Source organism: Pagrus major, chromosome 2, assembly GCF_040436345.1.
Source record: "Pagrus major chromosome 2, Pma_NU_1.0".
NCBI lineage: Eukaryota > Metazoa > Chordata > Actinopteri > Spariformes > Sparidae > Pagrus > Pagrus major.
Genome location: NC_133216.1, coordinates 28,744,179 through 28,766,123, shown reverse-complemented (window position 1 = coordinate 28,766,123; position 21,945 = coordinate 28,744,179). Strand labels below are relative to the sequence as shown.

Here is a 21,945-nt window from a genome sequence, read left to right as displayed (position 1 = left end):
GTCCTTTCCCTCAGTGATAAATGTCAGCCTTCCTCCTCCTGAACAGATATCGATGGTTATTTGGGCTTATTTCTTCAATCTGTTGTTCACCTCAGAGCAGAGATAGAATCCATTTCTGCCTGGTTGGCGGCGAGGGTGACTGTAGGACAAGGTAATTTGGCTGGCTGGCACCTCTAGTATCTCTCTGTCTGAGCTGCTGAGCTATCTCAGCCTCCATTTCCAAAGTTTACCTCAAACAAACAATTGCAGCGGACACAAAATACCCTCAGTTCTCTGCACTGAGATGCACAAACTGGTCTTCAGCTGACACGAAACAAAGTCTGGACGCTCTGAGCAGTTGTTAAGTTTGAACTGGCTTTTGCAAACAATCTCCTGAGGAAGCAAAAAAAATTGGACACAATATAAACATCTGTCTTTAATGTCATTTCAGTTTACATCTTGCAAAGTACACATATACTGTACCTATATTTCAACAGGAAATCAAACACTGAACATTTCATCTCTTCAGTAAACGAGTGTGTCTGCAGAATTATTTTGCACACTTGTGAGTTCAGGAACAAATCCAAAACAAAGAAGAAGAAATGTAGTGTCAATGGTTTGTTGAGGAGTGTCCAAACAAGATGCCATTCACAAAAAACAGGAAGGATCCAATTGGTCCACAAGTAAACATATATCTCATTTCAAACACAAGTCCTTCAAATAAGAATCTGAACCTCACAGATGTGTCAAAGTCAGTGTGATGGAGATTGTCTGCATGAATCTATTTAACTGAAAAAAATTATTTTAGAGAATTTAGACAAAGATGCCAACACATTAGATTATCTTCACAATAAACCTACAACTGACATTGATTTTAGAGGATTACAGGTTACATATTAATGCGTCAAGGAATGGAAATACAACACTCAATATTTATGTTTAAAGTGAGTCTAAGTAACTTCTGACAAAAGAAATATCCAATTTATTCTCTTACCAATGACAAGTTAGATGTATATGGAATAAAACGTACCTTTTTTCAAGTCAATACAGTTTTGTTGTTACAGTCTTAATGCCTTTGCGCACCGGAGGTGTTTTTTCCTGCTATTAATTTGCACAACAATATTTATTTTCAAACTTGTTTCTGTCATGAGTACTTTCACACAGAAAGCGAATATTACGGAGCGAAAAGCAAAAAAATTTGTAACAAGGTAGGTTTCTTGGTAACTGTAATGCCACCGTTTATGAGCTGCAATTTTCCCGGTAAACACACCGACCTCTTCACTCTCTCTTCCAGCCTTCTGCTGCTCCTCGCAGGGTCACTCATCCTCCAGAACAGGTCTTCGGTGCCAGGGGAATAGGTTGGGGTGTTTACAGGGGCAACTACAGCTCACAATCTGCATATCAGTTCCGCTGCTCCACTGTATCAGTTTGTTTTTTTCATTTCTGTCTATGGGGAGAAGGCACCTATTAGTTTTTCCATTTCTCCCATGGAAAAACTAGTTGAATGCATTTAGTATGGAGTACCAGGACTACAAAGCTGTTGAGGCTTTCGTCGTATGAACACGACAGATGCAAGCCAATCAGAGGCAGAGTAGGTCAGGTCTTGCAAGAAAAGCAGTGGGATCCATAATAATGCCACTGGGGCCCTCCTGGAGCTCTGCAAGCTGACGCCATTTTCCTGCCAGTCCCTGTCCTGCTTGGTCTGCAGGAAGTATCATTGTAATGTGATGATACACTTATGTTGCAAATTTGCATATTGGAGCATACTATGGCATACTGGCATCTCTGCCAGTGTGAATAGTTTTGATGCAACATATTTTCAGACAAGTATCGTGCATATCCGTGTTGTTTATTCGTCATGTCTGCGATGTGTAAAGGCCTTTACAGTACTTGGTCTGGTATGACCAGCAGCTTATGTTAGCATACTTTCCAATAGAAAAGTTTGTTTAGATATTGCTGTGCAGTTGACCATGTAGGGTAGGTTTTTTAGACTTCTTGCACTACTGGCACACTATGTTTTAATATGTACCATGTGTGTATAAATGCCACTTGTAGCCTCTGTTCAGCAATAGTTACATAGGTTCACTTTAAATGTTAACACTTTTGGTAAAAGCCAAGGCTGTGAATATTAAAATGTATTTAGGCACTTCAGTTCAGGCTGGTCAAGCAACGTGGTCACTAGTGAGTAAAAACTATTCTAAAAGTTACCTAAAATAAAAGTAGCTAAAATGCATAAAAAATCAATAAAATATTGTGGATAATCACAGTAGTTATTGGCACTGTAAACATGTTTAAGGAGTTTGGGAGAGCTGCACAACATGCAGTTTGGCAGAGGAAGTATAAAAGTGCATTTGGAAAATAGAGGAACGTCTTCCTGAGATCCCACAAAGAAAAAGGATTTTTGGAATGAAACTTTGAAGACTACCATAGTAGCACTGTAGATGATTGTTCAACTGTTTCCTTTGTTTTAAGCTGCTAAAATGGAAAAGCAGATTTTCAGTAGACAACTGCTCGAAGATGTAAGGCAGTCCAACCTTCTGTCCATGATGGAATGTGTGCAAACTTTAGCCCCCCAACTAGCAAGGCACTTTTTGATCTGAAGGCCTATGGAATGATTATTTAAACGAATTTGAGCAGCAGCACAAGAAAATTGGTGAAATTTGCAGGAAAGAGACAAGGGGAGTCTCTCTAGAATGTATCAGGAATTAAAATGCTCTCTCTATTGTAGATACTGTGTGGATAAAGAAGTGACTGATGGAGTACAGAGGCAGACTGGCAATCTAATTGATCCCATATGGGCTGTCAGCCTGTGGACTATTGGTGAGTATTGTAACACAAAGATAGACAGTATTCACTTTGTATTCTGTTGGATATAGTCAGGATTTTTGTTATCAAAGTGGCCAAGTGGTCATATCAGGTCTTAATCTTAAGTATTCTAAAAATAGGCTGTACCTGTAAATTGTCCAAGGCAGATGATACCAAGTATCAGCAGTGACATCCCTGTCCGGATCAATTTTCAAGGGCTGTTCTCTTTTCTTCAGTCAGTGGTTGGGTGGGAAGGTCAGTGCCCAAGCACTGCTTTGCACTACTGCAGTGATGTTGCACTGAAAGTGGTCAACACACCTTCAGAGGAAACCTTCAGCAGCTGCTGGGGACACCACATAACTCACCAGTTCTCAGCACCTAAAGGAAGTGGAGTGTTCAAAGGTCAGTGGTGATGACAGGTGTGACACCGTGGATTAGCAATGTGGGACCCAGTTCCTGGGTCAGCAGCTCCAACTGGTGTAAGTAGGTGGTGTAGCGGCGGGTATCAGCTGGGGGGCGGGGCAAGTACAGGAAACGCACAGCAGGAGCTGGATGAGCTGCGTCAAGGATCAGCTTATTGACAGCTGACAGGTAGTCATCTGAAAGGCGCGTGGCGTTGCTCGGGAAGCTATTAGCGTAATCTTCATCCTCCTCTTCCTCACCTGCTCTCAGCTTCTTCTCTTCTGTAGTGGCATCAGGGGATTGTGACGAGTGCTTTTTGCCCCACTCGCCTTGGCGCTGCCAGTGTAGCGCCACCTGCTGGTCCCAGGGCACGGAGTAGACCTGAGCTTTGATTCTCAACTCTTTCAACAGCTGGCCCAGCTTCTCCTCAGAGCCTCTCACGCTCCGTCCTTCCTCCACGCACAGGAAAAGACGGAGCGTAGCCTTGCGCCAGGCTCTCACCATGTTGAGGATGCATGCTAGCTGTAGTAGGAACAGAGAGCAGGTATCGACGTAGCTGCTGCTGTCTGGACGCAGGAGGTTGACCGGCCAGACGTCAACATACACAGCACCCTTCCCTGGAGAGGAGGAGGACGGTGAGAGGACCTGGGCACGGTCAAAGTTGTTGAAGTAACGGGCAAGCACCACATTCTTTAGCATCTTCATGGCGTCAGCAATGATTGCGACATACTCCTGGGGACCCAGAACCTTCCCGTCGCCAAATTCACCACAATCCTGTCTGTCGCTGGACCCCCGCAGGGAAGTAAAGTGGAAGCGAGGGGGTTGTTGCTCAAGCTCCTGCGAAAGGCCTGAGGAATCTGTGCACTGAATGCCAGACAGCGACGGATCAATCAGCTTGTCCTTTGGAAGACAGTCGTCATAGAAACCGAGGACAAGAGTGTTAGGACGCATCCCACCTGGAAAGAGAGGAAGTGGAAGGATGAGAGAGGATCATTTGTTACAACCTAACACAAATTGTTTCTTTATCATTATCATTGATTTCTTAAGTTGCGGAGGGAGAAGTTTTGTCATTTTATCAGATGAAGAAGTGAAAATAAAGACAGATGTGAAGAAGTGCTGGAGTAAGAACTGGAGGGAAGCCAAAGAGAGACAAGAAAAAGGGCAAAGTTAGACATTAGTGACAACTCTCAGGAAAGCAGGAAGACAGAAAATAAGAAGGAAATAACTAGAAAACCAGTCAAATGTCTTAGTGAAGAGGAGAGTACGCCCAAATATTAGTTGTTTTTGTTAAAACCAAGTACAAAACTACAGTCAGAAAATGATATATATATATGTATAAACACACATACATACATATATGTATACATATATATGTGTGTGTGTGTGTATATATACATACACACACATATAGAAATATTTATATACGTGTATTCATATATGTGTGCATGTATGTACATTTGTGTATGTATATATGTGTGCGTGTGTGTCTCTAATTGAGTCCCAGAATAAAAATGCAGAGTTGGAAATGAGCATGACAGGTCCCTTTTAAAAATAATTTATACCAAAGGTACAGAAAAAAGAAAAAAAAAACATTACCAAGAAGGGAAAAATCTTCTCAAATTTAAGTGAGCCAGCAGCTGAAAATTTGCAGTTTAAACATTTTGTAATCCTTTCAGTGTCTTAACCTTGTCTTTGTAAGGACATAAAAGCTAAAGGGTGAACGTATTTAAGGATATGGTATTGTACCTGAAGTTTGAAGGACAAAAAGAAACTGAAATGGAAGTTTAAAATTCAGTGTTAACTCGACCCTGTGATTTGAATACATTTCACTGAAATTCTAAATTTCAGTACTTATAAAGACAAAAATCATAAATCACAGCACAAAATCAGCTCAACGCTATCAGCAGCTGTTATCCCAGATATCAACATAGGCTTTCCAATGTCCTAACTGACCCATAGGGAGATTTTATGGTAATGATGGTGGCACTGACCTAGTCCAGAGATGAAGAGGAGATGTTGGATCCCATGACGCACAGAATTGGCTAATGTCAAGTTGACAAAAGCTTTGATGTTCAGATGGTCCACCAGGTACAACCAAGAGTCATACTGGGACTGCAGCGGGTCGGACGGTAAAGTGCCTGGGAGGGGAGAAGAAAACAAAACGGTAAGACATGAGAAATACAGGTGACTGTTCAACTGAAGTATAACGGGATTCAGAGAAGGTAAAGGAATGAGAGGGCCGAGAACAATTGATATACAAGTCAAAGGAGAGAGGAGAGAAGTCGGCATGACAGAGCTGGAATTAGAGGCACAGCGTGAGTGAGATACGAGACAAGATGCTGAGATGTGGGGGGGCACAGAGAGAGAAAGAAGCAAGCACAAATGACAGCGTAGACAGAATGCGAGACAGAGAGAAAGATACAGGGGAGCACAAGCAGGCAGGCAGGCGATCAATCATCCAAAAAAACATCAATATGTATGTCGAGAACAATCCAGAGGCATCTGCCAGCTACAGAGACGATTCCTGAGGTAGTTTAAGCTGCGTATGGATATCTTCTGACTCCTAACACTGTTGTCTTTATGGATAAGCACTTGTTGCATTCAGCTTCAAAGACAAGTGAGAGAATAAATGGACAGACTTGAAATACTTAGGAGGGCAATGTGGAGTAGCTGGAAGTCCTCCACAACAAACTCCTCTTGAATGTAATCATGTGAATGAATGACTCCTTCATATTTCTCAGGAGCAAGTGCCTCGTCAGTGCTCAGAATGACAGAAGGGCTCTTCAGTGGCTAATGAACATGTCATTTTTTCACTGTGAAGCACTCAGAGGATTTGGATTCTGAAGGCTCCATTCAGGGCCAGTCTCACTCTCCCATCAACACATAAAAAGGCCCAACAAAATCCTCAAAAGACAAAGAAAACAATCAATGACCCTGCTCCTTTCGACTCTGTAAGTGTGTGCCTCTGCAGAGAAGAAAGGACACGCCTCTGGAGCTTTGTGTGTGCAATTACTTCCCTCGAAATGAAACAGTAGCAGATGAACCGATGTCATGGAGAAAGGTCTAGTTATGCAAAAAAGGTCCATTGAATGCTCACTGTGAAACAGGGAGGCATTTTGATAATTCATATACTTAAATATTTTAAAAAGACCTCACAGTTATTTTGAGCCAGTACTAAATGGAAACACTTAAGTAAAGTGGCAATATTGCTACTTTTCTTTAGTAGTACAACAAATGGCTATTAAAATTCAGCAATAATGTTGAAGTTGACAGACAAAAAAACAAGCTTTTAGTTTTGTCTGACTGTCACACTGATGTTAAATTATCCAAAAACTGCGTGCTATTGTAGATGAGGCATGGTGCAGAAGTAAAACATTCAAGTACTTCTGATGATCTGATGCAAACGAACTTTCAGTCAACACTGGGTGGTTTACAGACCCTTTCACAGGAGAAAGAACTGATTTATACTTTGAAGTAATAGTTTGGCTATGCTACTTGTAATGATACATTTGCTTCACACACAAGTCATAATAGAACAATCACGAGACTGTTAAGATAGGGACTTAAGATTTGTTGAAAGTGAAACAATTTTGCTCAGCATACGGCTGAAACAACAGTGGACAACTGGTTTGCGCCGGTAAGCTGTATGCAAAAATGGTGTAAAATAAATAAAGGTGAAGAAATAGGTGTCAAAGAACAATAAATAAATTAATAAATAGCTGCAATTACTTGTGTTTTTAAGTTATTACCGCCACAGGAAAATGAGCTTACTATGCATTCTCAGAACACTTTCTGGTATTTTACATATCGTTGATTAAATATCTTGATGTAATTTGTTAAACATTTTTAAGTCATCTAATTTCAAAACAAATTTTACCAAAACATCTGACGATACACCTGAAAGCAGCAGAATGATGTGAGATTTTTTTCATTATTTTAATCACTAACAGTTGAATTTTTATATTTTTTGTAGAAATGTTTTACTCTCTGGGCCTGGACACCTCTCTAACCCTGCTACCCCTCCCTTGTCAATCCAAGTGTCCCACTAAGTCAAACAAAAACAGCAAGCAGCAATCCATAAATAAACTAGAATGCTGTAAATTACTGGAAAGAGAATTTCAATGATCCCAACAATTAAGGCCAAAAACAAATACATCCTATAACAAGACCAATCTTAATTAGATATAGATGTGACCATAAATTTGCCAGAAAATAAAAAGGACAAACATAATTTGTATCCATTGTAGAACAGAGGAAGATGAGATACAAACGTATGTTCTTACACGGTGTCCAAAGTGCAAAAAACCTAGAGAGGAGGTCTTCATCAAATTCAAGCCGATAAGCCCAGACCTTGCTGTAAGTATACCTTACCATAAGATCGACAAATTCAAAGCCTTCTGGGAGACGACAGCACTGCAGCTGAACTGGCAGGAGAATATGTTACTGCATGTCTCTGCATGTTTCAGACTTTATCGCCACCTACTGGCCCTGCATGCTTGTTTGAGTGTTTGAAATTGCGTTCTCGTGTGTATGTAGATATATATAAGGTTGAGTGGACAAAATGTTCTTTTCTACATAGAGGGGAATATATCTATTTTCAAGAAAATCTGTATATTTGTATATGAAACCATGAGTCAGTTTCTAGAGGCTGAGCTGAATTTCAGTGTCCTTACTGAGATCTCCTAGCTGGACGTGTCCCAGCACATAGAGACCGCTCTTCTTGATATCGTTGATGAAGGTGATGAGGCCCACACTGCTGCGAGGGTTGGAAACCATCAGCAGGACCTGAGGCCTCCAGAACTTGACATGGTCCTTCCTTACATCCAGCATCAACAGGTACTTACGCACCTATAGGAGACAAAACAATTGAGAAAAGGGTTATAGAGCTCAACAGTGACTGCAGACTTCTTGAACGTCTCCCGTTCTGAAAAAGAATTTCCCATTCATTCACTCCGTTGGCATTTCAGAAAATCCTAATTTAAACCGGTATATATGAACATAAATACAGTATATATGTAAACCAAGCAAACCCACTACGAGCTGAATCAAGTCCATAAAAACCTTTTACATAAAAACATGAACGTGATATTCACTTCCAGAAGCTCAATGCTGAGCTCTACTGAGAAGTGTGTCTATTTATTTATTTATTGACCCTGTGGTCCATACCAGTGGACGCTGACATTCAGACAGCCATGTGTGTAGGGTGGAGTTTCCCTATATCAGAGACGTCTCTGCAGTTATCTGAGACTCAAGCTCAGAACTTCCACTTTAATTAAGTGATACCCACTGCCAGAAATTCATTTCTGTAGGTGTGTTACTAACACACACATGCTTACAACACTTGCAGTAGAGATTTTCTGCATAACATTTTCTTTAATATGTATTTGCCAGCCTACAGATTTGATATGTGATATTCCCCGTGCTCACAAAATCACTGCAGGATTTTAATTAAGCAAGTAAAAGTTGGCCATTTAGAGACTTGAGCATGCTCATTCATATTTTTAACACCTGTTTTGCTTTTCCTCCATGATTGGGAACATGTTCAGAAAGGGGAAGTAACTTTTATGGATCATGGTGCATTAAGATTTCACATGGGGTTCATGTAACCGCCTATAATAAACCCAATAATTACTTTCACATCTATAATATATATAATTTCTTATGCCCGAGAAAAATACATTTAATAAATAAACCATTTTTAGAAAAAACACTGTTAATGAGCTAATATGAGGTTAAGAGAGAGTTGATGGTACTTTATATTAGGTATTAACTGTATATTTCAGCCCCTAAGCTCCTAGTGTTTATATATTTTAGCTGTAATATAGGCTCAAGATTATCAATAGTTTTTATATAGTCTGTTTTAGGATAGGGTTTGTTATTTGTTCAAATTTGTTTCACCTGTTAGTTTCAGAAGGTTTATTTTGTGGAATTCATGGGGCCACGAGGATGATTATAAAAATACAAGTAAAACACTATGGAAATATTGAAGTGCACTTGCTGATGCACCAAATTGCTGATAAAAACTATTTTATAATGGCCATTTCTAGGTGGACACAAATTTACAATTAGCAGCTGTTATGGAACTTTCAGAAATATTACATGACCTTTATCAGCAGAGAAAGATTTGCATTTTAACTCACTAGAATTAACTCTGACCCTACGCTTTTACACCAACAAAGACTAGAAGTTCTTAAAAAGCTGTGAAAAGTGGAAATTCTTTAGCAAAGTCATCTGCTGATAAAGATAATGTGATATAATCAAGAGCCCTTCAACGGCTACTAAATGATTCTTTTCTGAATTGCTGTTTCCAGACTAAACTCAAGAAATTACTTAATTTAGTGCCATCGTTATTAAGATAGGATACTTCTGGAAAAACTTCTCAGTAAAGTATTGCTACTATTAGATGTTGTTTTGCATCTGGTCTTATTTTTGCCCTATACATTTTTATTCTCATTTTATTTCAATGTACATTTTTGATTAGATTCTGTTATTTCTTTGGGATTAAAGGCAAATACATAAATAAAAACAAATCCCCCAGCTCTCACATGACAGATCTGGCAGTGTCAGATAGGTGAACTGGATGAAAGTGATTTGAATAACCTGAATGAGCTGCCAAGAATGCAGTTAAGTAAATTTGTCGTACGATATGGATCAATGGACTTTTCTGGAGTTTTGAACTTAAAATTAGGCTATGTAACTTTTGAAAAGGAAATGGCACAATTTCCTTTTTACAAATGATGCTACAAATGGCAAATGTTGAAGCTGAAGCCATATTTGGTCTCGTATGACCAGCAGCTTATTTGGGCTTATGTTAGCTAATGTTAGCAAACTTTTTATAGATATAGATTGCTGCAGTTATTAGTCCAAAAAACAGGAATAAGTAAGGATTTCTTAACTTCCATTTCGACAGCTCAAAGTCAACATATGTATATATATATATATATATATATATATATATATATATATATATATATGTATATATATATATATATATATATATATATATATATATATATATATATATATATATATATATATATATATATATATATATATATATATATATAGCTATTATAAAATATGTACAGCTGTAGCACAGCCATGGTTACCAGCTGTGGCGGTGTTATATTCAATCACACTACCTTGCTCGGCATAACCCACCCTACTCTGCCTCTGATTGGCTGCATCCTGCCCGTTAAGGAATGCACATGTGCAACTCTCATCAAAGATTGAACAGAGGCGAGATGTCTCATTCCATAGCTAAAACAGAGTGTTCAAGACACAGTGTGTAAAGGGATGCTGCAGTAATGCACCATATGAGAAAAATACTGTTTTTTAAAATTAAGTATGTAAACCTGTTCTACTAGGACCCCCGAATAAAAGTATGAACCTGAAAGTTAGCATAATATGACCTCTTTAAAGAATCATTTATCTGGTGTTCAATTGGGAAAATTATCTTTCTGAACACAACGTGTAAGTATTATAAACTAGAGAGTCCATTTCTGCAACAATTCAAAATCCAATAGGTTTTTTGACCAGGGAACCAGGGCAATGCTAAATTCCGTGATCGTCTAGAAAAATACACCCTGCAGCACTCCATTGCTGTTTATCTGACAGTAATCAGTTCACTGACTTAACAACTCTGTTTGTGCTACTGTCACTCTGTGTTTTACAGTAACGCATCACAGGTGAATGTTTCAATTATTCTATCACAAAAGTAAGATATGAACTAAATATGTGTCAATCATGATATTTTTTGTAATGTAGCTGCCACCGGCTACAGTGGCCACAGTTCAGCATGAGCGTAGTAAGTAATCTTGCTGAAAGGGTCTGGATATCCCGTGTGTGTGTGTGTGTGTGTGTGTGTGTGTGTGTGTGTGTGTGTGTGTGTGTGTGTGTATGCATGTGCTGTTGTATTGTCACAACAATGACTTCTCTTGTATGAACACATTCAATCTCTCATCATCATCCCGTTAGGATAAAAGGGACCAGTGGTTTTGTGTGTATATATTTGTGTGCATACAAGAGTAGTTACTGCATGCATGCATACATATGTGTCAAACCTGTTATTGGTAAAAATCTGTGATGGCTTATGAGCCTGCCATGAATGCTACTGTGCATCAGTTTTACAGTGCACACGATAACACAACCATCATTAGGATTCTGAAAGTGTGTTGATGAGTTGGCATCAAGGTACCATTAAGAAAGTCTAACCAAGTGTAACCAAACATTAGATCTAAATCTACAATCTACTAGGAATAATTAACACTCGATTTATATCCTTATTGGAATTAATGACCATTAGCTCAGTGACGACATGTCCACCACGTTAAAGCTGTTGCTGCTTGGATCACGTCTTTGAGAGATGAAGCCTAACTTAAAAAGGATAATTTTGTGTTCTTTCAGGGTTTTGCGCTCTTGAGTGGTCCTTATTAAAAGTGGAGTGACTATTACTGTCTTGGTGCTACAATTAAGTTAGGGGAGAAAGCCATCACTGCCGCAAGCAAAGAGGGGGCATAATGTGAAGAAAATCAACTTTATTGGAGTAAACCAATTAACTCACATTTTGGGGGAGAGAGTGGAACCTAAAGCACCAGCCACTTAAAGCGATGGCCCTTTTTTGGTTAGAAAACCTCTCTGACTTTCACTTGAAAACACTTCCAGCGTGTGTTTGATAGACTAGAGGTAATGATCTGAAACTGTAGGAAAAATTCAAGAATTCCATTTTTCTGTCAATAATGACTGTCTTGGCAAAACAAGTTTAGCTCAAGGTCCTGAAGCTGCGAGTCAACGTGTGTGTCTATACAGCCATCAATCAAAAATGAAGATGCAACCGTTTCTCACATTATTACCATCATGATTTCCGCGTCTGTTTTCATGCTACCGTCCGCTAATTGCCGTAAAAACTAAAAAAACACAAGGTCCCCGGAGGCAAAGTCCAACTGCATCCACTCATCTAATCATCTGTCTCTCTTTATCTCTCCATTTTCTCCTGTCTACTCATCCATCAGGCTATCATCATTTCTGTCGCTTCAGTCTCATCCATCACTTAGCTTCTCAATCACTCATCCCCTCTCCCTGCTTATATTCTGTCTCTATCTTTCCCTCCCATGATACCATCAGCGTTTTCTTGCCTCAGTTTGTCTTTTTCTTCGTTCTCTTTCTCTCCTAAACACTGTTGTCAGCCGCCTGTTATCTCCCAGTGTGTTTTTGTTGCGAGCTGTTTTGTCCCCCGTCTCTGCTTCAAAGTCACCCAGTTGGCGCCCTGCCATACTGGGTACTGCTAGAGGGTGTGGGAGAGGAAGATGAGTGCATGTATGAGATGTATATGCACACACTTGGCCTCTTCTGTTAGGCCTATTAGTGTAATCTGTAATCACGTGGGCCCAGTTTAAAGGTAGGAGGCACATAAGATGCACATAAAAAGCCCTAGTTCTTGGCAATAACAAACAGTACATTATTAATAGTTACATTGTTCATTCAGTGTAATAGACGAATGATGAATAGATGAACAAATAACTTATAATATTTACTAATCATATATTTATATTTATAACTCCAAATAACCTAGGGACAGATTATGAGACACTGAGGTCTTTTGTCTTTTTTTGTGGTCATTTTGTATTTTGGGGGGATTGTTGTGTATCTCCTTGTGTGTCTTTATGTCTCTGTGTGGTAATTTTGCATCTCTCTGTTGTCGTTTTGCGTCTCTTTGTGGTCGTAGTTGTTTTGTGTGTTTCTGTGGACATTTTGTATATCTCTTTGTGGTCATTTAGTGTGTCTCTTTGTGGTCTTTTTCCATCTTTTTGTGTGTTTTTTTGTCTCTATTTAGTTTTCTTCTCTTTGTAAATGTTTGGCATCTCTACGTTAACCATCTCTACATACAGAGGGTCTTGTCAGGGGCCCTGGGCCTGTACCCAGTAGTCCTGCTCAGTAATCAACGCATACTACTACTACTAACCTGATACTAATAAGCCAACTACCGATCAACTTCTGACCCTGATCGGGGGGAACCTGGGGCAGCCAATCAGATTGGCCCCACCCCTGCTCAAAACTGCTGTTTCAGGAAAAACAGCAGAGGAGGGAGAGAATGAGGAGGAGGAGATAAAAAGAAAAGGAAAGGAGGGGAAGGAGGATGAGGAGGAAAAGCTCAATAAGTTAAGTGGTTGTAATAATGTTCTGCCTCCTGACAAGCTGCTGGCAAACAGAGCCACCCTCACCCTCCCAGCCTCCCTCAACCCCCCTGCCTATAACCCCTGCTCGCAGCCTTGGCAACTGTTCCTCTCGGCAACGGGCCCTCCTGGCAGAGGGGCCCCCTCTCCTTGAGAGCAACAGGCTCGCCAGATAGAGGACACGGAGAGCTGGATGATGTAAAGCTGTGTGTGTATGTTTCTGAGTATGTGTGTAATACATTTAGAGAGCTTTGCTGAGGGAATATATGCAGATGTGTGTGTGTATGTATGTGTGTGTGTGTGTGAGTGAGTGTGTGTGTCTGGACAACCTGATATAAATGTGATGGATAGCTGCTGTAGGAATGACAAGGCAGTGTTGTGTGTATGTGTCAGAAAAGAGAGCAAGCAACAATATGTGTGTTTGTCTACTAAATGCAGAAGGCTTGGCTGAGGGAGAGTTTGTATGTGTTTGTGTGTGTGTGTGTGTGTGTGTCCGTCTGCATGTCTCAATAAACATGATAGAACGATTGCTTGGCAGAGGTACAGGCTATTGTAAAGCTGAGGGGATGAGATTTTAGTTGCTCTAGTAATGACAATGCAGTATTGAGAGTGTGTGTGTCTGAGTGTGAGTGTGTGTGTCAGACCTGGTGGAAAATAAGAGCCTGGCTGATGTAGCCCCAGCTGGATGTGGGACTGAGGTAGTGAATCAGCAGGAGCAGCAGCAACATGAAGGCAATGCTGGCCGAGGCGTAGATGGCGTTGATCAGGAACATCATGACGGCACAGCCAATGATGCCCAACACGCAGGTATGCCAGGTGAAGTAACGAAAAGTGGGCCTAAAAAAGTGGACATGAGAGGCAGACAATTCAGATTTCCCTTATGAGTAAGTCAGAATCACCTACTTCTAACCTGATGAAGGTATTTTAATATCAGATGTATGGGTGTGTCCACATTATCTTGAAGCTAAAGTCCCTCGTGGTGCTGGTAAAAGTTATCCTTACTGCCCATATTGGCCTGACTGCCTTGTGAAATTGCCTCACAGTGTTTACTTATCACTGCTATGGCACCATTTTCAAGACTTAGGATACTAATATAAGACATCAAAAGCAGTTACTTAGTTATTGTTTTAAATATGTCCTCATTCTATAACATAAGGAAACAACCTGTGCTAAACTTGGTATGTAAAAATCTACCAAACTTCTCTTTTGGGCATCTTGGGGACATGCACAACAAGCTGCAAACATGAAATATTATCGCCTTAAAGCAACATTACGCAGCTTTTTTACCTTAAAATAACAGCTTCAAAATCATTTTTATAGTACAGTGTCTTGTAATAGTGTGAATGGTTTTGTTTCTGCACTATGCAGCTTCAGTGAGAGGGGAGGATCACAGCGTTACATACATGTTTACTTCAAGATACAAGTTATCAAGACATAACATAGTTAGGATGTAATGAGTTTTGTTTGTAGTCAGCACCTATGTTACATCTGACAAATTGTTACAGACCTGGGATTTGTATTTATGACAGTGGGCTCCCGATAATTCTCAGGGAGATACCTCTCTTTTTCACTGCTTCTGCAAGTCCTCCACTATGTTCACAAGCTAGTGGCTAACTTTGTCTGTCTGTCAGGCATTTGGTGCTGGGCAGCTCTCTGCAAATACTCTCTGCAGATCAGTGAAATACAGTGTTATAAAACATAGTTTCCATGGTAATGACTTTTCTAAAAATGAAAAAAATGATATGGTAATTAAGGATATTTTTAATTGGACCTGCTTACTCATGCACATGAAAGTTTTCTTATTGACATGACAAGATTTAATGTAATAAACAGTGTTTAGAGTATTGAGATTGAATTTTGTAGGCAGTTATATACATATATACATACATATATATATATATATATATATATATATATATATATATATATATATATATATATATATGGTAAATGGACTAACCCTCAGCCTACTGACCACTGCAAGCACTTTACAACACTTGTTACATGTATCTAGTCGCACACACATTCATACAGAGATTGCAATGCAAGGTTAGGGTTCAGTATCTTGCCCGAGGATACTTCGACGTGCAGCCAGGGGATCCGGGAATCGAACCACTGACCTTCCGATTAGTGGACGACCCACTCTACCTCCTGAGCTGCAGCCGCCCATGATATGTACACCTTACTGTGCAAACTTCAAATGTCATTTTTCTTTCTAAAGGAAAAATTCTCTCTGAAGTCTATGAGACTGTCCAGTTTTAACCATAATTTGGCAAATTTTATAGATTATAAACGTTCCGTTTCTTTGTTTAAAGTAAAGAGGGGTTCTTTATAGGATATAAGAAAAATGCTTGTTATCTTCTGGCTCATATCCAACACCTTTGAAGAGGCACTTCCCAAGAGTCAGTTCTTTAGACCACTGAGGATTTTGGTGAAAAGGCAGCTGGAATGAAATCAAGATTGTTCGAACATGGTTATCCATCAAGAATCACATACTGAATTATCAAAGTCTTGCAGGAGAGGAGCAAGGAATATATTTTCAGTCAGAGCAGTGCAACAAACTGACCTTATGCCCAAGCTGTTTTCAGACAGCAATGGTAGATCCTGAATGATCTTTTACCCTCTTTGAGCCGCCTCTTTTAGTCTTTAAACAAGACTGTTGTTCATTCACATTGTGAAATGTAAAATTTAAGATTTATAGCTCTGAAATCTGCCCCATATGGTGCCCAAAGATGAATCCTAATGACTTTCATAATCAATGCAGGCTGATTTACCACCATCTCTACTTTCACCACAGTAAACTCTATCTTTACGGCCAATTATTTTTACGGCCAATTTAAACTAATGGTCTATCGAATTTAATGTAATCTAATGTAATCTGAAGTAATCTAATGTAAACTGAAGTAATCTAATGGCTGAGAAGTGTTTCTTTAAAATCTTTAAGGTTTTGTCTTATTGACAAAATCATCAGATTAGCAGCAGAGTGAAGCTATGCCAGAAAGAGAACATTTTCACCCCAAAAAAATCAAAAACTTCCTTTCCTTTCCTTTGGCACCAAAATATCAAGCAGACAGGCAAAGCCCATTTCAAGGTCAGTACAATACCAGTAGCACTTCCATTAAGTTATGAAGTTCTAACATGGTTGTTTGGATCAAGTGAAAAGAAGACTTGATGCATGAATCATCTCCTTTTACTGTCAAAAAGTAAAGAATATGAAATACAGCAATTTCGTAGGAGTGAGTGAGTGTGGAAAATGGAAAATGAATTAACTTTCACCGGCACTGAGGGAAGCTTTTAAATAGTCTCACAGCCATGAAAGAATTACATTTGCCTGTGTTTCAGTGTCAAAGACTTTTCCACCTCAACAGGAATAAAATAGGAAATATTGAAGACACTTTCAGAAATTTGGAAATGAAATAGTCAATGTATGAGTCAGCTCTGAGGCACAACATCAGTTATACAGTAGAGAATTTAGAAAATAACACACACTGCAATATCACGCCATTGTGAATACCTATTTGGTGAAGCTCATGCTGTTCTGATTTTGCGAGACTGTCAGGGTTGTTACCTCAACCCACTTTTATTCAACTCGATGGTGATTTCAGAGGTGATTTCTGCCATGTTATTAAACAAACATCCTGTTCTCCCGGTCAGTGTTGCTGAGGCTGTACTTGTGAATGCTTTCTTGGCTTCTGACATCATGACTTTTTTAAAACCTCACCTCTCTCCCACTCTATCATTTTCCACTATTGTGACTGTTGCTCCAAAAGATCAAGCTGTGACTATCCAGTCTCGTTGTACCACTGTGCGATACAACCCAGTGTCGGTTGAATACTAATCAACAGTATGTGCACTCAGACAGACTCTGGTGAAGACAACACACACAAAGCAGAAATTATATACTCCCTAACATATTTACAAGGTGTTACATTGGCAAGGTAAGCCATATTTTTAAAATGATTTTTAGGACATTGAAAGTGGACATTCAGGACATTTAAAGATTTTAGGACATTTAAAGTGTTTGCTACAAGTGTGTCACCATGGGTTCTTATGGGTTAAAAGGTCAGTTTTTAAAGTCACGCAGACCATAATTACTCCAACTCTAATTATCCACGCATGCACAAATGCACACACCAACACAGCCACACAGCCATTTAATGTGCGACTGCACAGCAGCATCAGAAAGAATGTGGAGTTAATGCTGGGACAAGAGTAATTAAAACAAACACCACACATAGATAATAAGTTGCAGGTCTCTCAGTGTTTGTGTGCATGAGTTTCAATATATGAATGAGTGCATCAGTTGTACTCATAGCATGTCAAAATATAATGTCATACACAGTATGTGTGTTCCATCTAAGTGTAAATGAGTTGAAGAGGTCCTGGAGTTGGGAGCCACAGTGGATGGAGGCACTCACATATTTGGAGGATCATGTAATTGACCCCAATTTCCCAGCAATAACTGCAGCAGTGTGGATAAACAGTCATTAAAATAGTCCCAGCTGTAATTATACAACACAGCTCAAATGTCCGAATGGGCTTCCTGCACGGATACACCAACAGATTTAGACTACTTAGGAGGGGGAAAAGTAACTACTGCTGAGCACCACACAATAGGAGAGTGTTAAAGTATCGAGGGGACAGACCACCACGTCGCTAAATTAGAAGACAGATCGACAGACAGTCATGAGTTAGTCATTAACCCTCCTGTTGGTAAAGTTATCCTCATTAACAACAGGGGGAAAAGGAGAATGGGAGCAGGACTGAGGTTAGAAACTTGAAAAGATCAAAGATGCTGAAAGCCGATATGTCACATCAATATCCAAAAGTCTCATCCTGTATAACTGAGACTATAAATCTGCCCCATTTGTCAAAATTAATAGTAGTAGTTCAAACCAGATCAATCTTAATTTTTGAGGCAGATGTCAAAATCTGAGTTACAAACATCCGATACTGATATACTGACTGAAATTCATTTTTGGCTAGGGATGGCAATGTCATTCATTCAGTTGGTCCACCACTTTGGTCCAGACTGAAATGTCTCCTTTGGATATTGGACAGATTTTCAAAAAATATGGTGCGGATATTCATGGTCCCCAGAGAATGAAGCTCAATAACTATGGTGATCCTCTGACATTTGCTCTAGTGCCACAAGGAGGTTTATGTTTTTTGGCTTCAAGTGAAATATCTGAACTATGCCATGACATCTGGTACAGACATTAATGTTCCCCACAGGATAAACTCCCACTGTGTTTTCCTCTGGCATTACCAGCAGGTCAAAAACATCAGTGTGTTAGCACCGTGGAAGTAATAGTTAGAACTAGTGTCCAACCCAAATATGGATTTTTTGGGGGCCGATACCGATATTATAGAGTAAAAAATCCCGATAACCGATATATAACTGATTAAGTTGTTACATTTAAAAAAAAAATATATATAAAAACAAATAACATGGGCATTTTGAAACTCAGACATTAAGCATTTTTCTTACTGCAAAGCATGTCTACATGAATATAGCTTACATTTACAAATGATGAATTTATTATTGCCTTTATATTTAGGTAATAGGTAGGTGTATAAGCAACATAATAAGTAAAGTCGCTGGCAAAAGCTTATTTGAAATGCATCTCTCTGATGCCCTTTAAATTAAATAATTCACATTTTCTCTACTCTCTCATTCTGAAAGATTACGTCATTATGAACCAAACTCCGACCAGCAACGCCAATGAACTAGATACAGGACTTAAAGATGCCGCCTATTCAGGCCAAAAAGTATTGCTCGCCTGATGCATATGCCTAAAAAGTTTCTAACTTCACTTTTGGGGTATGCAGCCCACTGACTATGTTTATCCTGCACCGCCTGCGAGTTTCTGCTCTGCCTAGAGACTTAACAATGTGATTATGTCAGGGATATTTAAATAGCTTTTCTCAGCTAGAAGAATGTTTTACAAATATGAAACCTCTATTGATCCAAAATTCATAAAAGTAAGAGTCATAATTGACCTTGTTTGCAGTTCGAGGTGTCCTGCCAACAGTTTTACAGACTTCTCTTTTATAATGGTGCTTAGAATGGTGAAAAAGTTGGGTTTTTTGGGCCGCATGGGGGATTTTATATACCAATACCACAAGTGGCCACTGAGCAAAATTGGGATCAAGACTGAGCAGCGGGGCCATATCCAGGTTATGCATTACACAATCATTGTTAGCATGGTCAGTTAGCATGCTGATGTTAGCATTTAGCTCAAAGCACCTCTGAGCCTCCAGAACTGCTAGCATGTCTGAAGACTCCTTTTTAGTTATTTTTTTGTCAAAGAATAATGACCAAGACATGCACAGAGTGGGACACATCAAAGTTGAAAAATTAACCTGATTGTGCTCCCTGGTGGACAAAGTATGTAGTGGATACACCTCAAGAGTATTTGTGGCTTTTCTGCTCTGCAATTACATGTTACTTCTTTGCCGACATGTTCCAGTACTGATACACTTCTGGTGTAGATCACCACTGCTGTTTTAAAGTTCAGATTTTTGATATTTTTACTTCTTACCAAAAAAAAGGACGTGTCATCATGTTGAAGTCGTCCTTCATGAACAAAACTTATTCCTGAGCAATATTACCTATCTTGTCCCTTTGGTATCCATATAGCATACATACACACACACACATACATATATATATATATATATATATATATATATATATATACATATATATATATATACATATATATACATATATATATATATATACACATATACATACATATACATATACAGTATATGTATATACAGTATATGTATATATATATACATATATATATACATATATATATATATATATATATATATATATATATATATATATATAGCATCACCCCAGCTGGGGTGGTTAACATAAGCCTGCACTGTGGGGTTTACTGATGTTATTAGAGGTTTTTTGGCTCTAAACAATGTAACAGTTATCTTTAACATTCTGATGAGTATTAATTGATTACCTTTTGGCATATACATACATTTACGCTTGACAGGGAGGAAAATTCTCTGAATCATCATACTGGACCACATGGGACACTGAACCAGGACTGAATGTCACATAAATGAATTCAGTAAGGTGGTTAGCAGCTCTTTAAGCCAGAGTCGGGCAGGTTTCACAGCAGGTTTTAAAGACTGACCTTCCTCACACAGCACAGTGGGATGATTCCTACAGTTAAAACTTGATAGGAGGCTCCATCATATTATAACTGGATGACTACTGTATATCATCTTGACGTACCTGTATTAGCTCTATCCTAGCGCCGTGCCCACAGTTGCACCATACAGATCTATAGTTTTTAAACTTTGCTTTTCTTCTACTCAACTTCATCACTTAGCATCGGCGGGCTCATCTTATCCCTCTCTCCATCCCATTGAAAAACTGGTGTAATTACGCTAAAAGCTTGCCCACCAGGTCTGCCTTCCCCCACCCATGTCTTTTGTCTCTGAGCTCCCTCCACACAATCACCTCGCTCTCACCCCTTCTTGCTGTCCCTCTTGTTCTCCAGCAACTGATGTCACTTTGCTGACACAGCAAAAGCACCCAGAAATAATTGCCGCCAATCAAGTCCTTAGAGACATTAAGAAAAAGGAACCGAGAGCGATGAAGATGGAGAGAGGAGACCCGGCCTTCAGCCAAAAGACACGTCATAATTGAGGCAAAGTGGGGACAGAAACTTTATCCTCACACACCCACACAGGGGGGCTGCCAGAAGATGCCAGATTCTATAAGTGAGAGGTCAGTGAGTGTATGAGACGTTACGTCAGGCAGCGTCCCAACACTGGCACAACATCAGTGATGACTGGAGTGACTTTACAGAACCACTTAAGAACTGGAGAAATCACTTCATATGGGAGCAGCCTGGTTTAACACGATAACTCAATGTGACTTACCCCGAAAACTACCTGAGCTGCATGATGGGATCAATCTCAGGTAATCTTGTTCCACAATAACTGACATAATGGCATGACATAATAAAGAAATCCTGTCATTAGAAAAAAAAGAGCTATTGTTGCAGCTTGTTTTGAACCATTACTTATTACCATTACCTAACCCTTAAGTATCACACTTCCATTGAGTTGGGGAGAATTGTGAGAAACAGGACAGTAAGGTTAAAATCAAGACAACAGAAGTTGAATAAGCTGATCTTGCCAAGCAAACAAATCATCTTTGACACTTTGTTTGCTTATACATTTAGAATTTACATTGGGATCTAATGTGACATGACAAGAGCAATCCAAGTTGAGATACAGTGTACCTACAACCCCAATTCCCCAAATGTTAAGGCGCTATGTAAAATGTAAATAAAAATAGAATGCAATGGTTTCAAATCCTTTTCCTATATATGTGTTACAAAGATTTAATGTTCAAACTGATAAACTTGGTCAGTATTCTTACTTTTTTGGAATCAGGGTTGCACAAATACCTCAACACTTCAAGAGCCTTCTTGAAAAAAAGACCTGATCACAAACCAAAGCTCTGAATATCTGGTTAAAGCTACGGCCGAGGATAAAGGCACCTTTATCCTCAACCGTTTTCAAGTCATACCCCTCCATT

At 39.3% G+C, this 21,945-nt stretch overlaps 1 protein-coding gene across 1 annotated transcript in view; it reads right to left on the bottom strand.

Moving 5' to 3' along the window:
• Positions 1–402: 402 nt before the first annotated feature.
• The window catches only part of LOC141018190 (solute carrier family 12 member 9), a 77,833-nt gene continuing 56,290 nt past the window's right edge, over positions 403–21,945 (bottom strand). Inside the window, exons 10-13 of the mRNA XM_073493108.1 lie at positions 14,003–14,195; positions 7,860–8,034; positions 5,178–5,324; positions 403–4,142 (exon numbers count right to left, since the gene is read on the bottom strand). Of these exons, the coding sequence (XP_073349209.1) occupies positions 3,181–4,142; positions 5,178–5,324; positions 7,860–8,034; positions 14,003–14,195 (1,477 nt within the window). The 3' untranslated portion in view covers positions 403–3,180. The remainder of the gene's footprint in view (positions 4,143–5,177; positions 5,325–7,859; positions 8,035–14,002; positions 14,196–21,945) is intronic.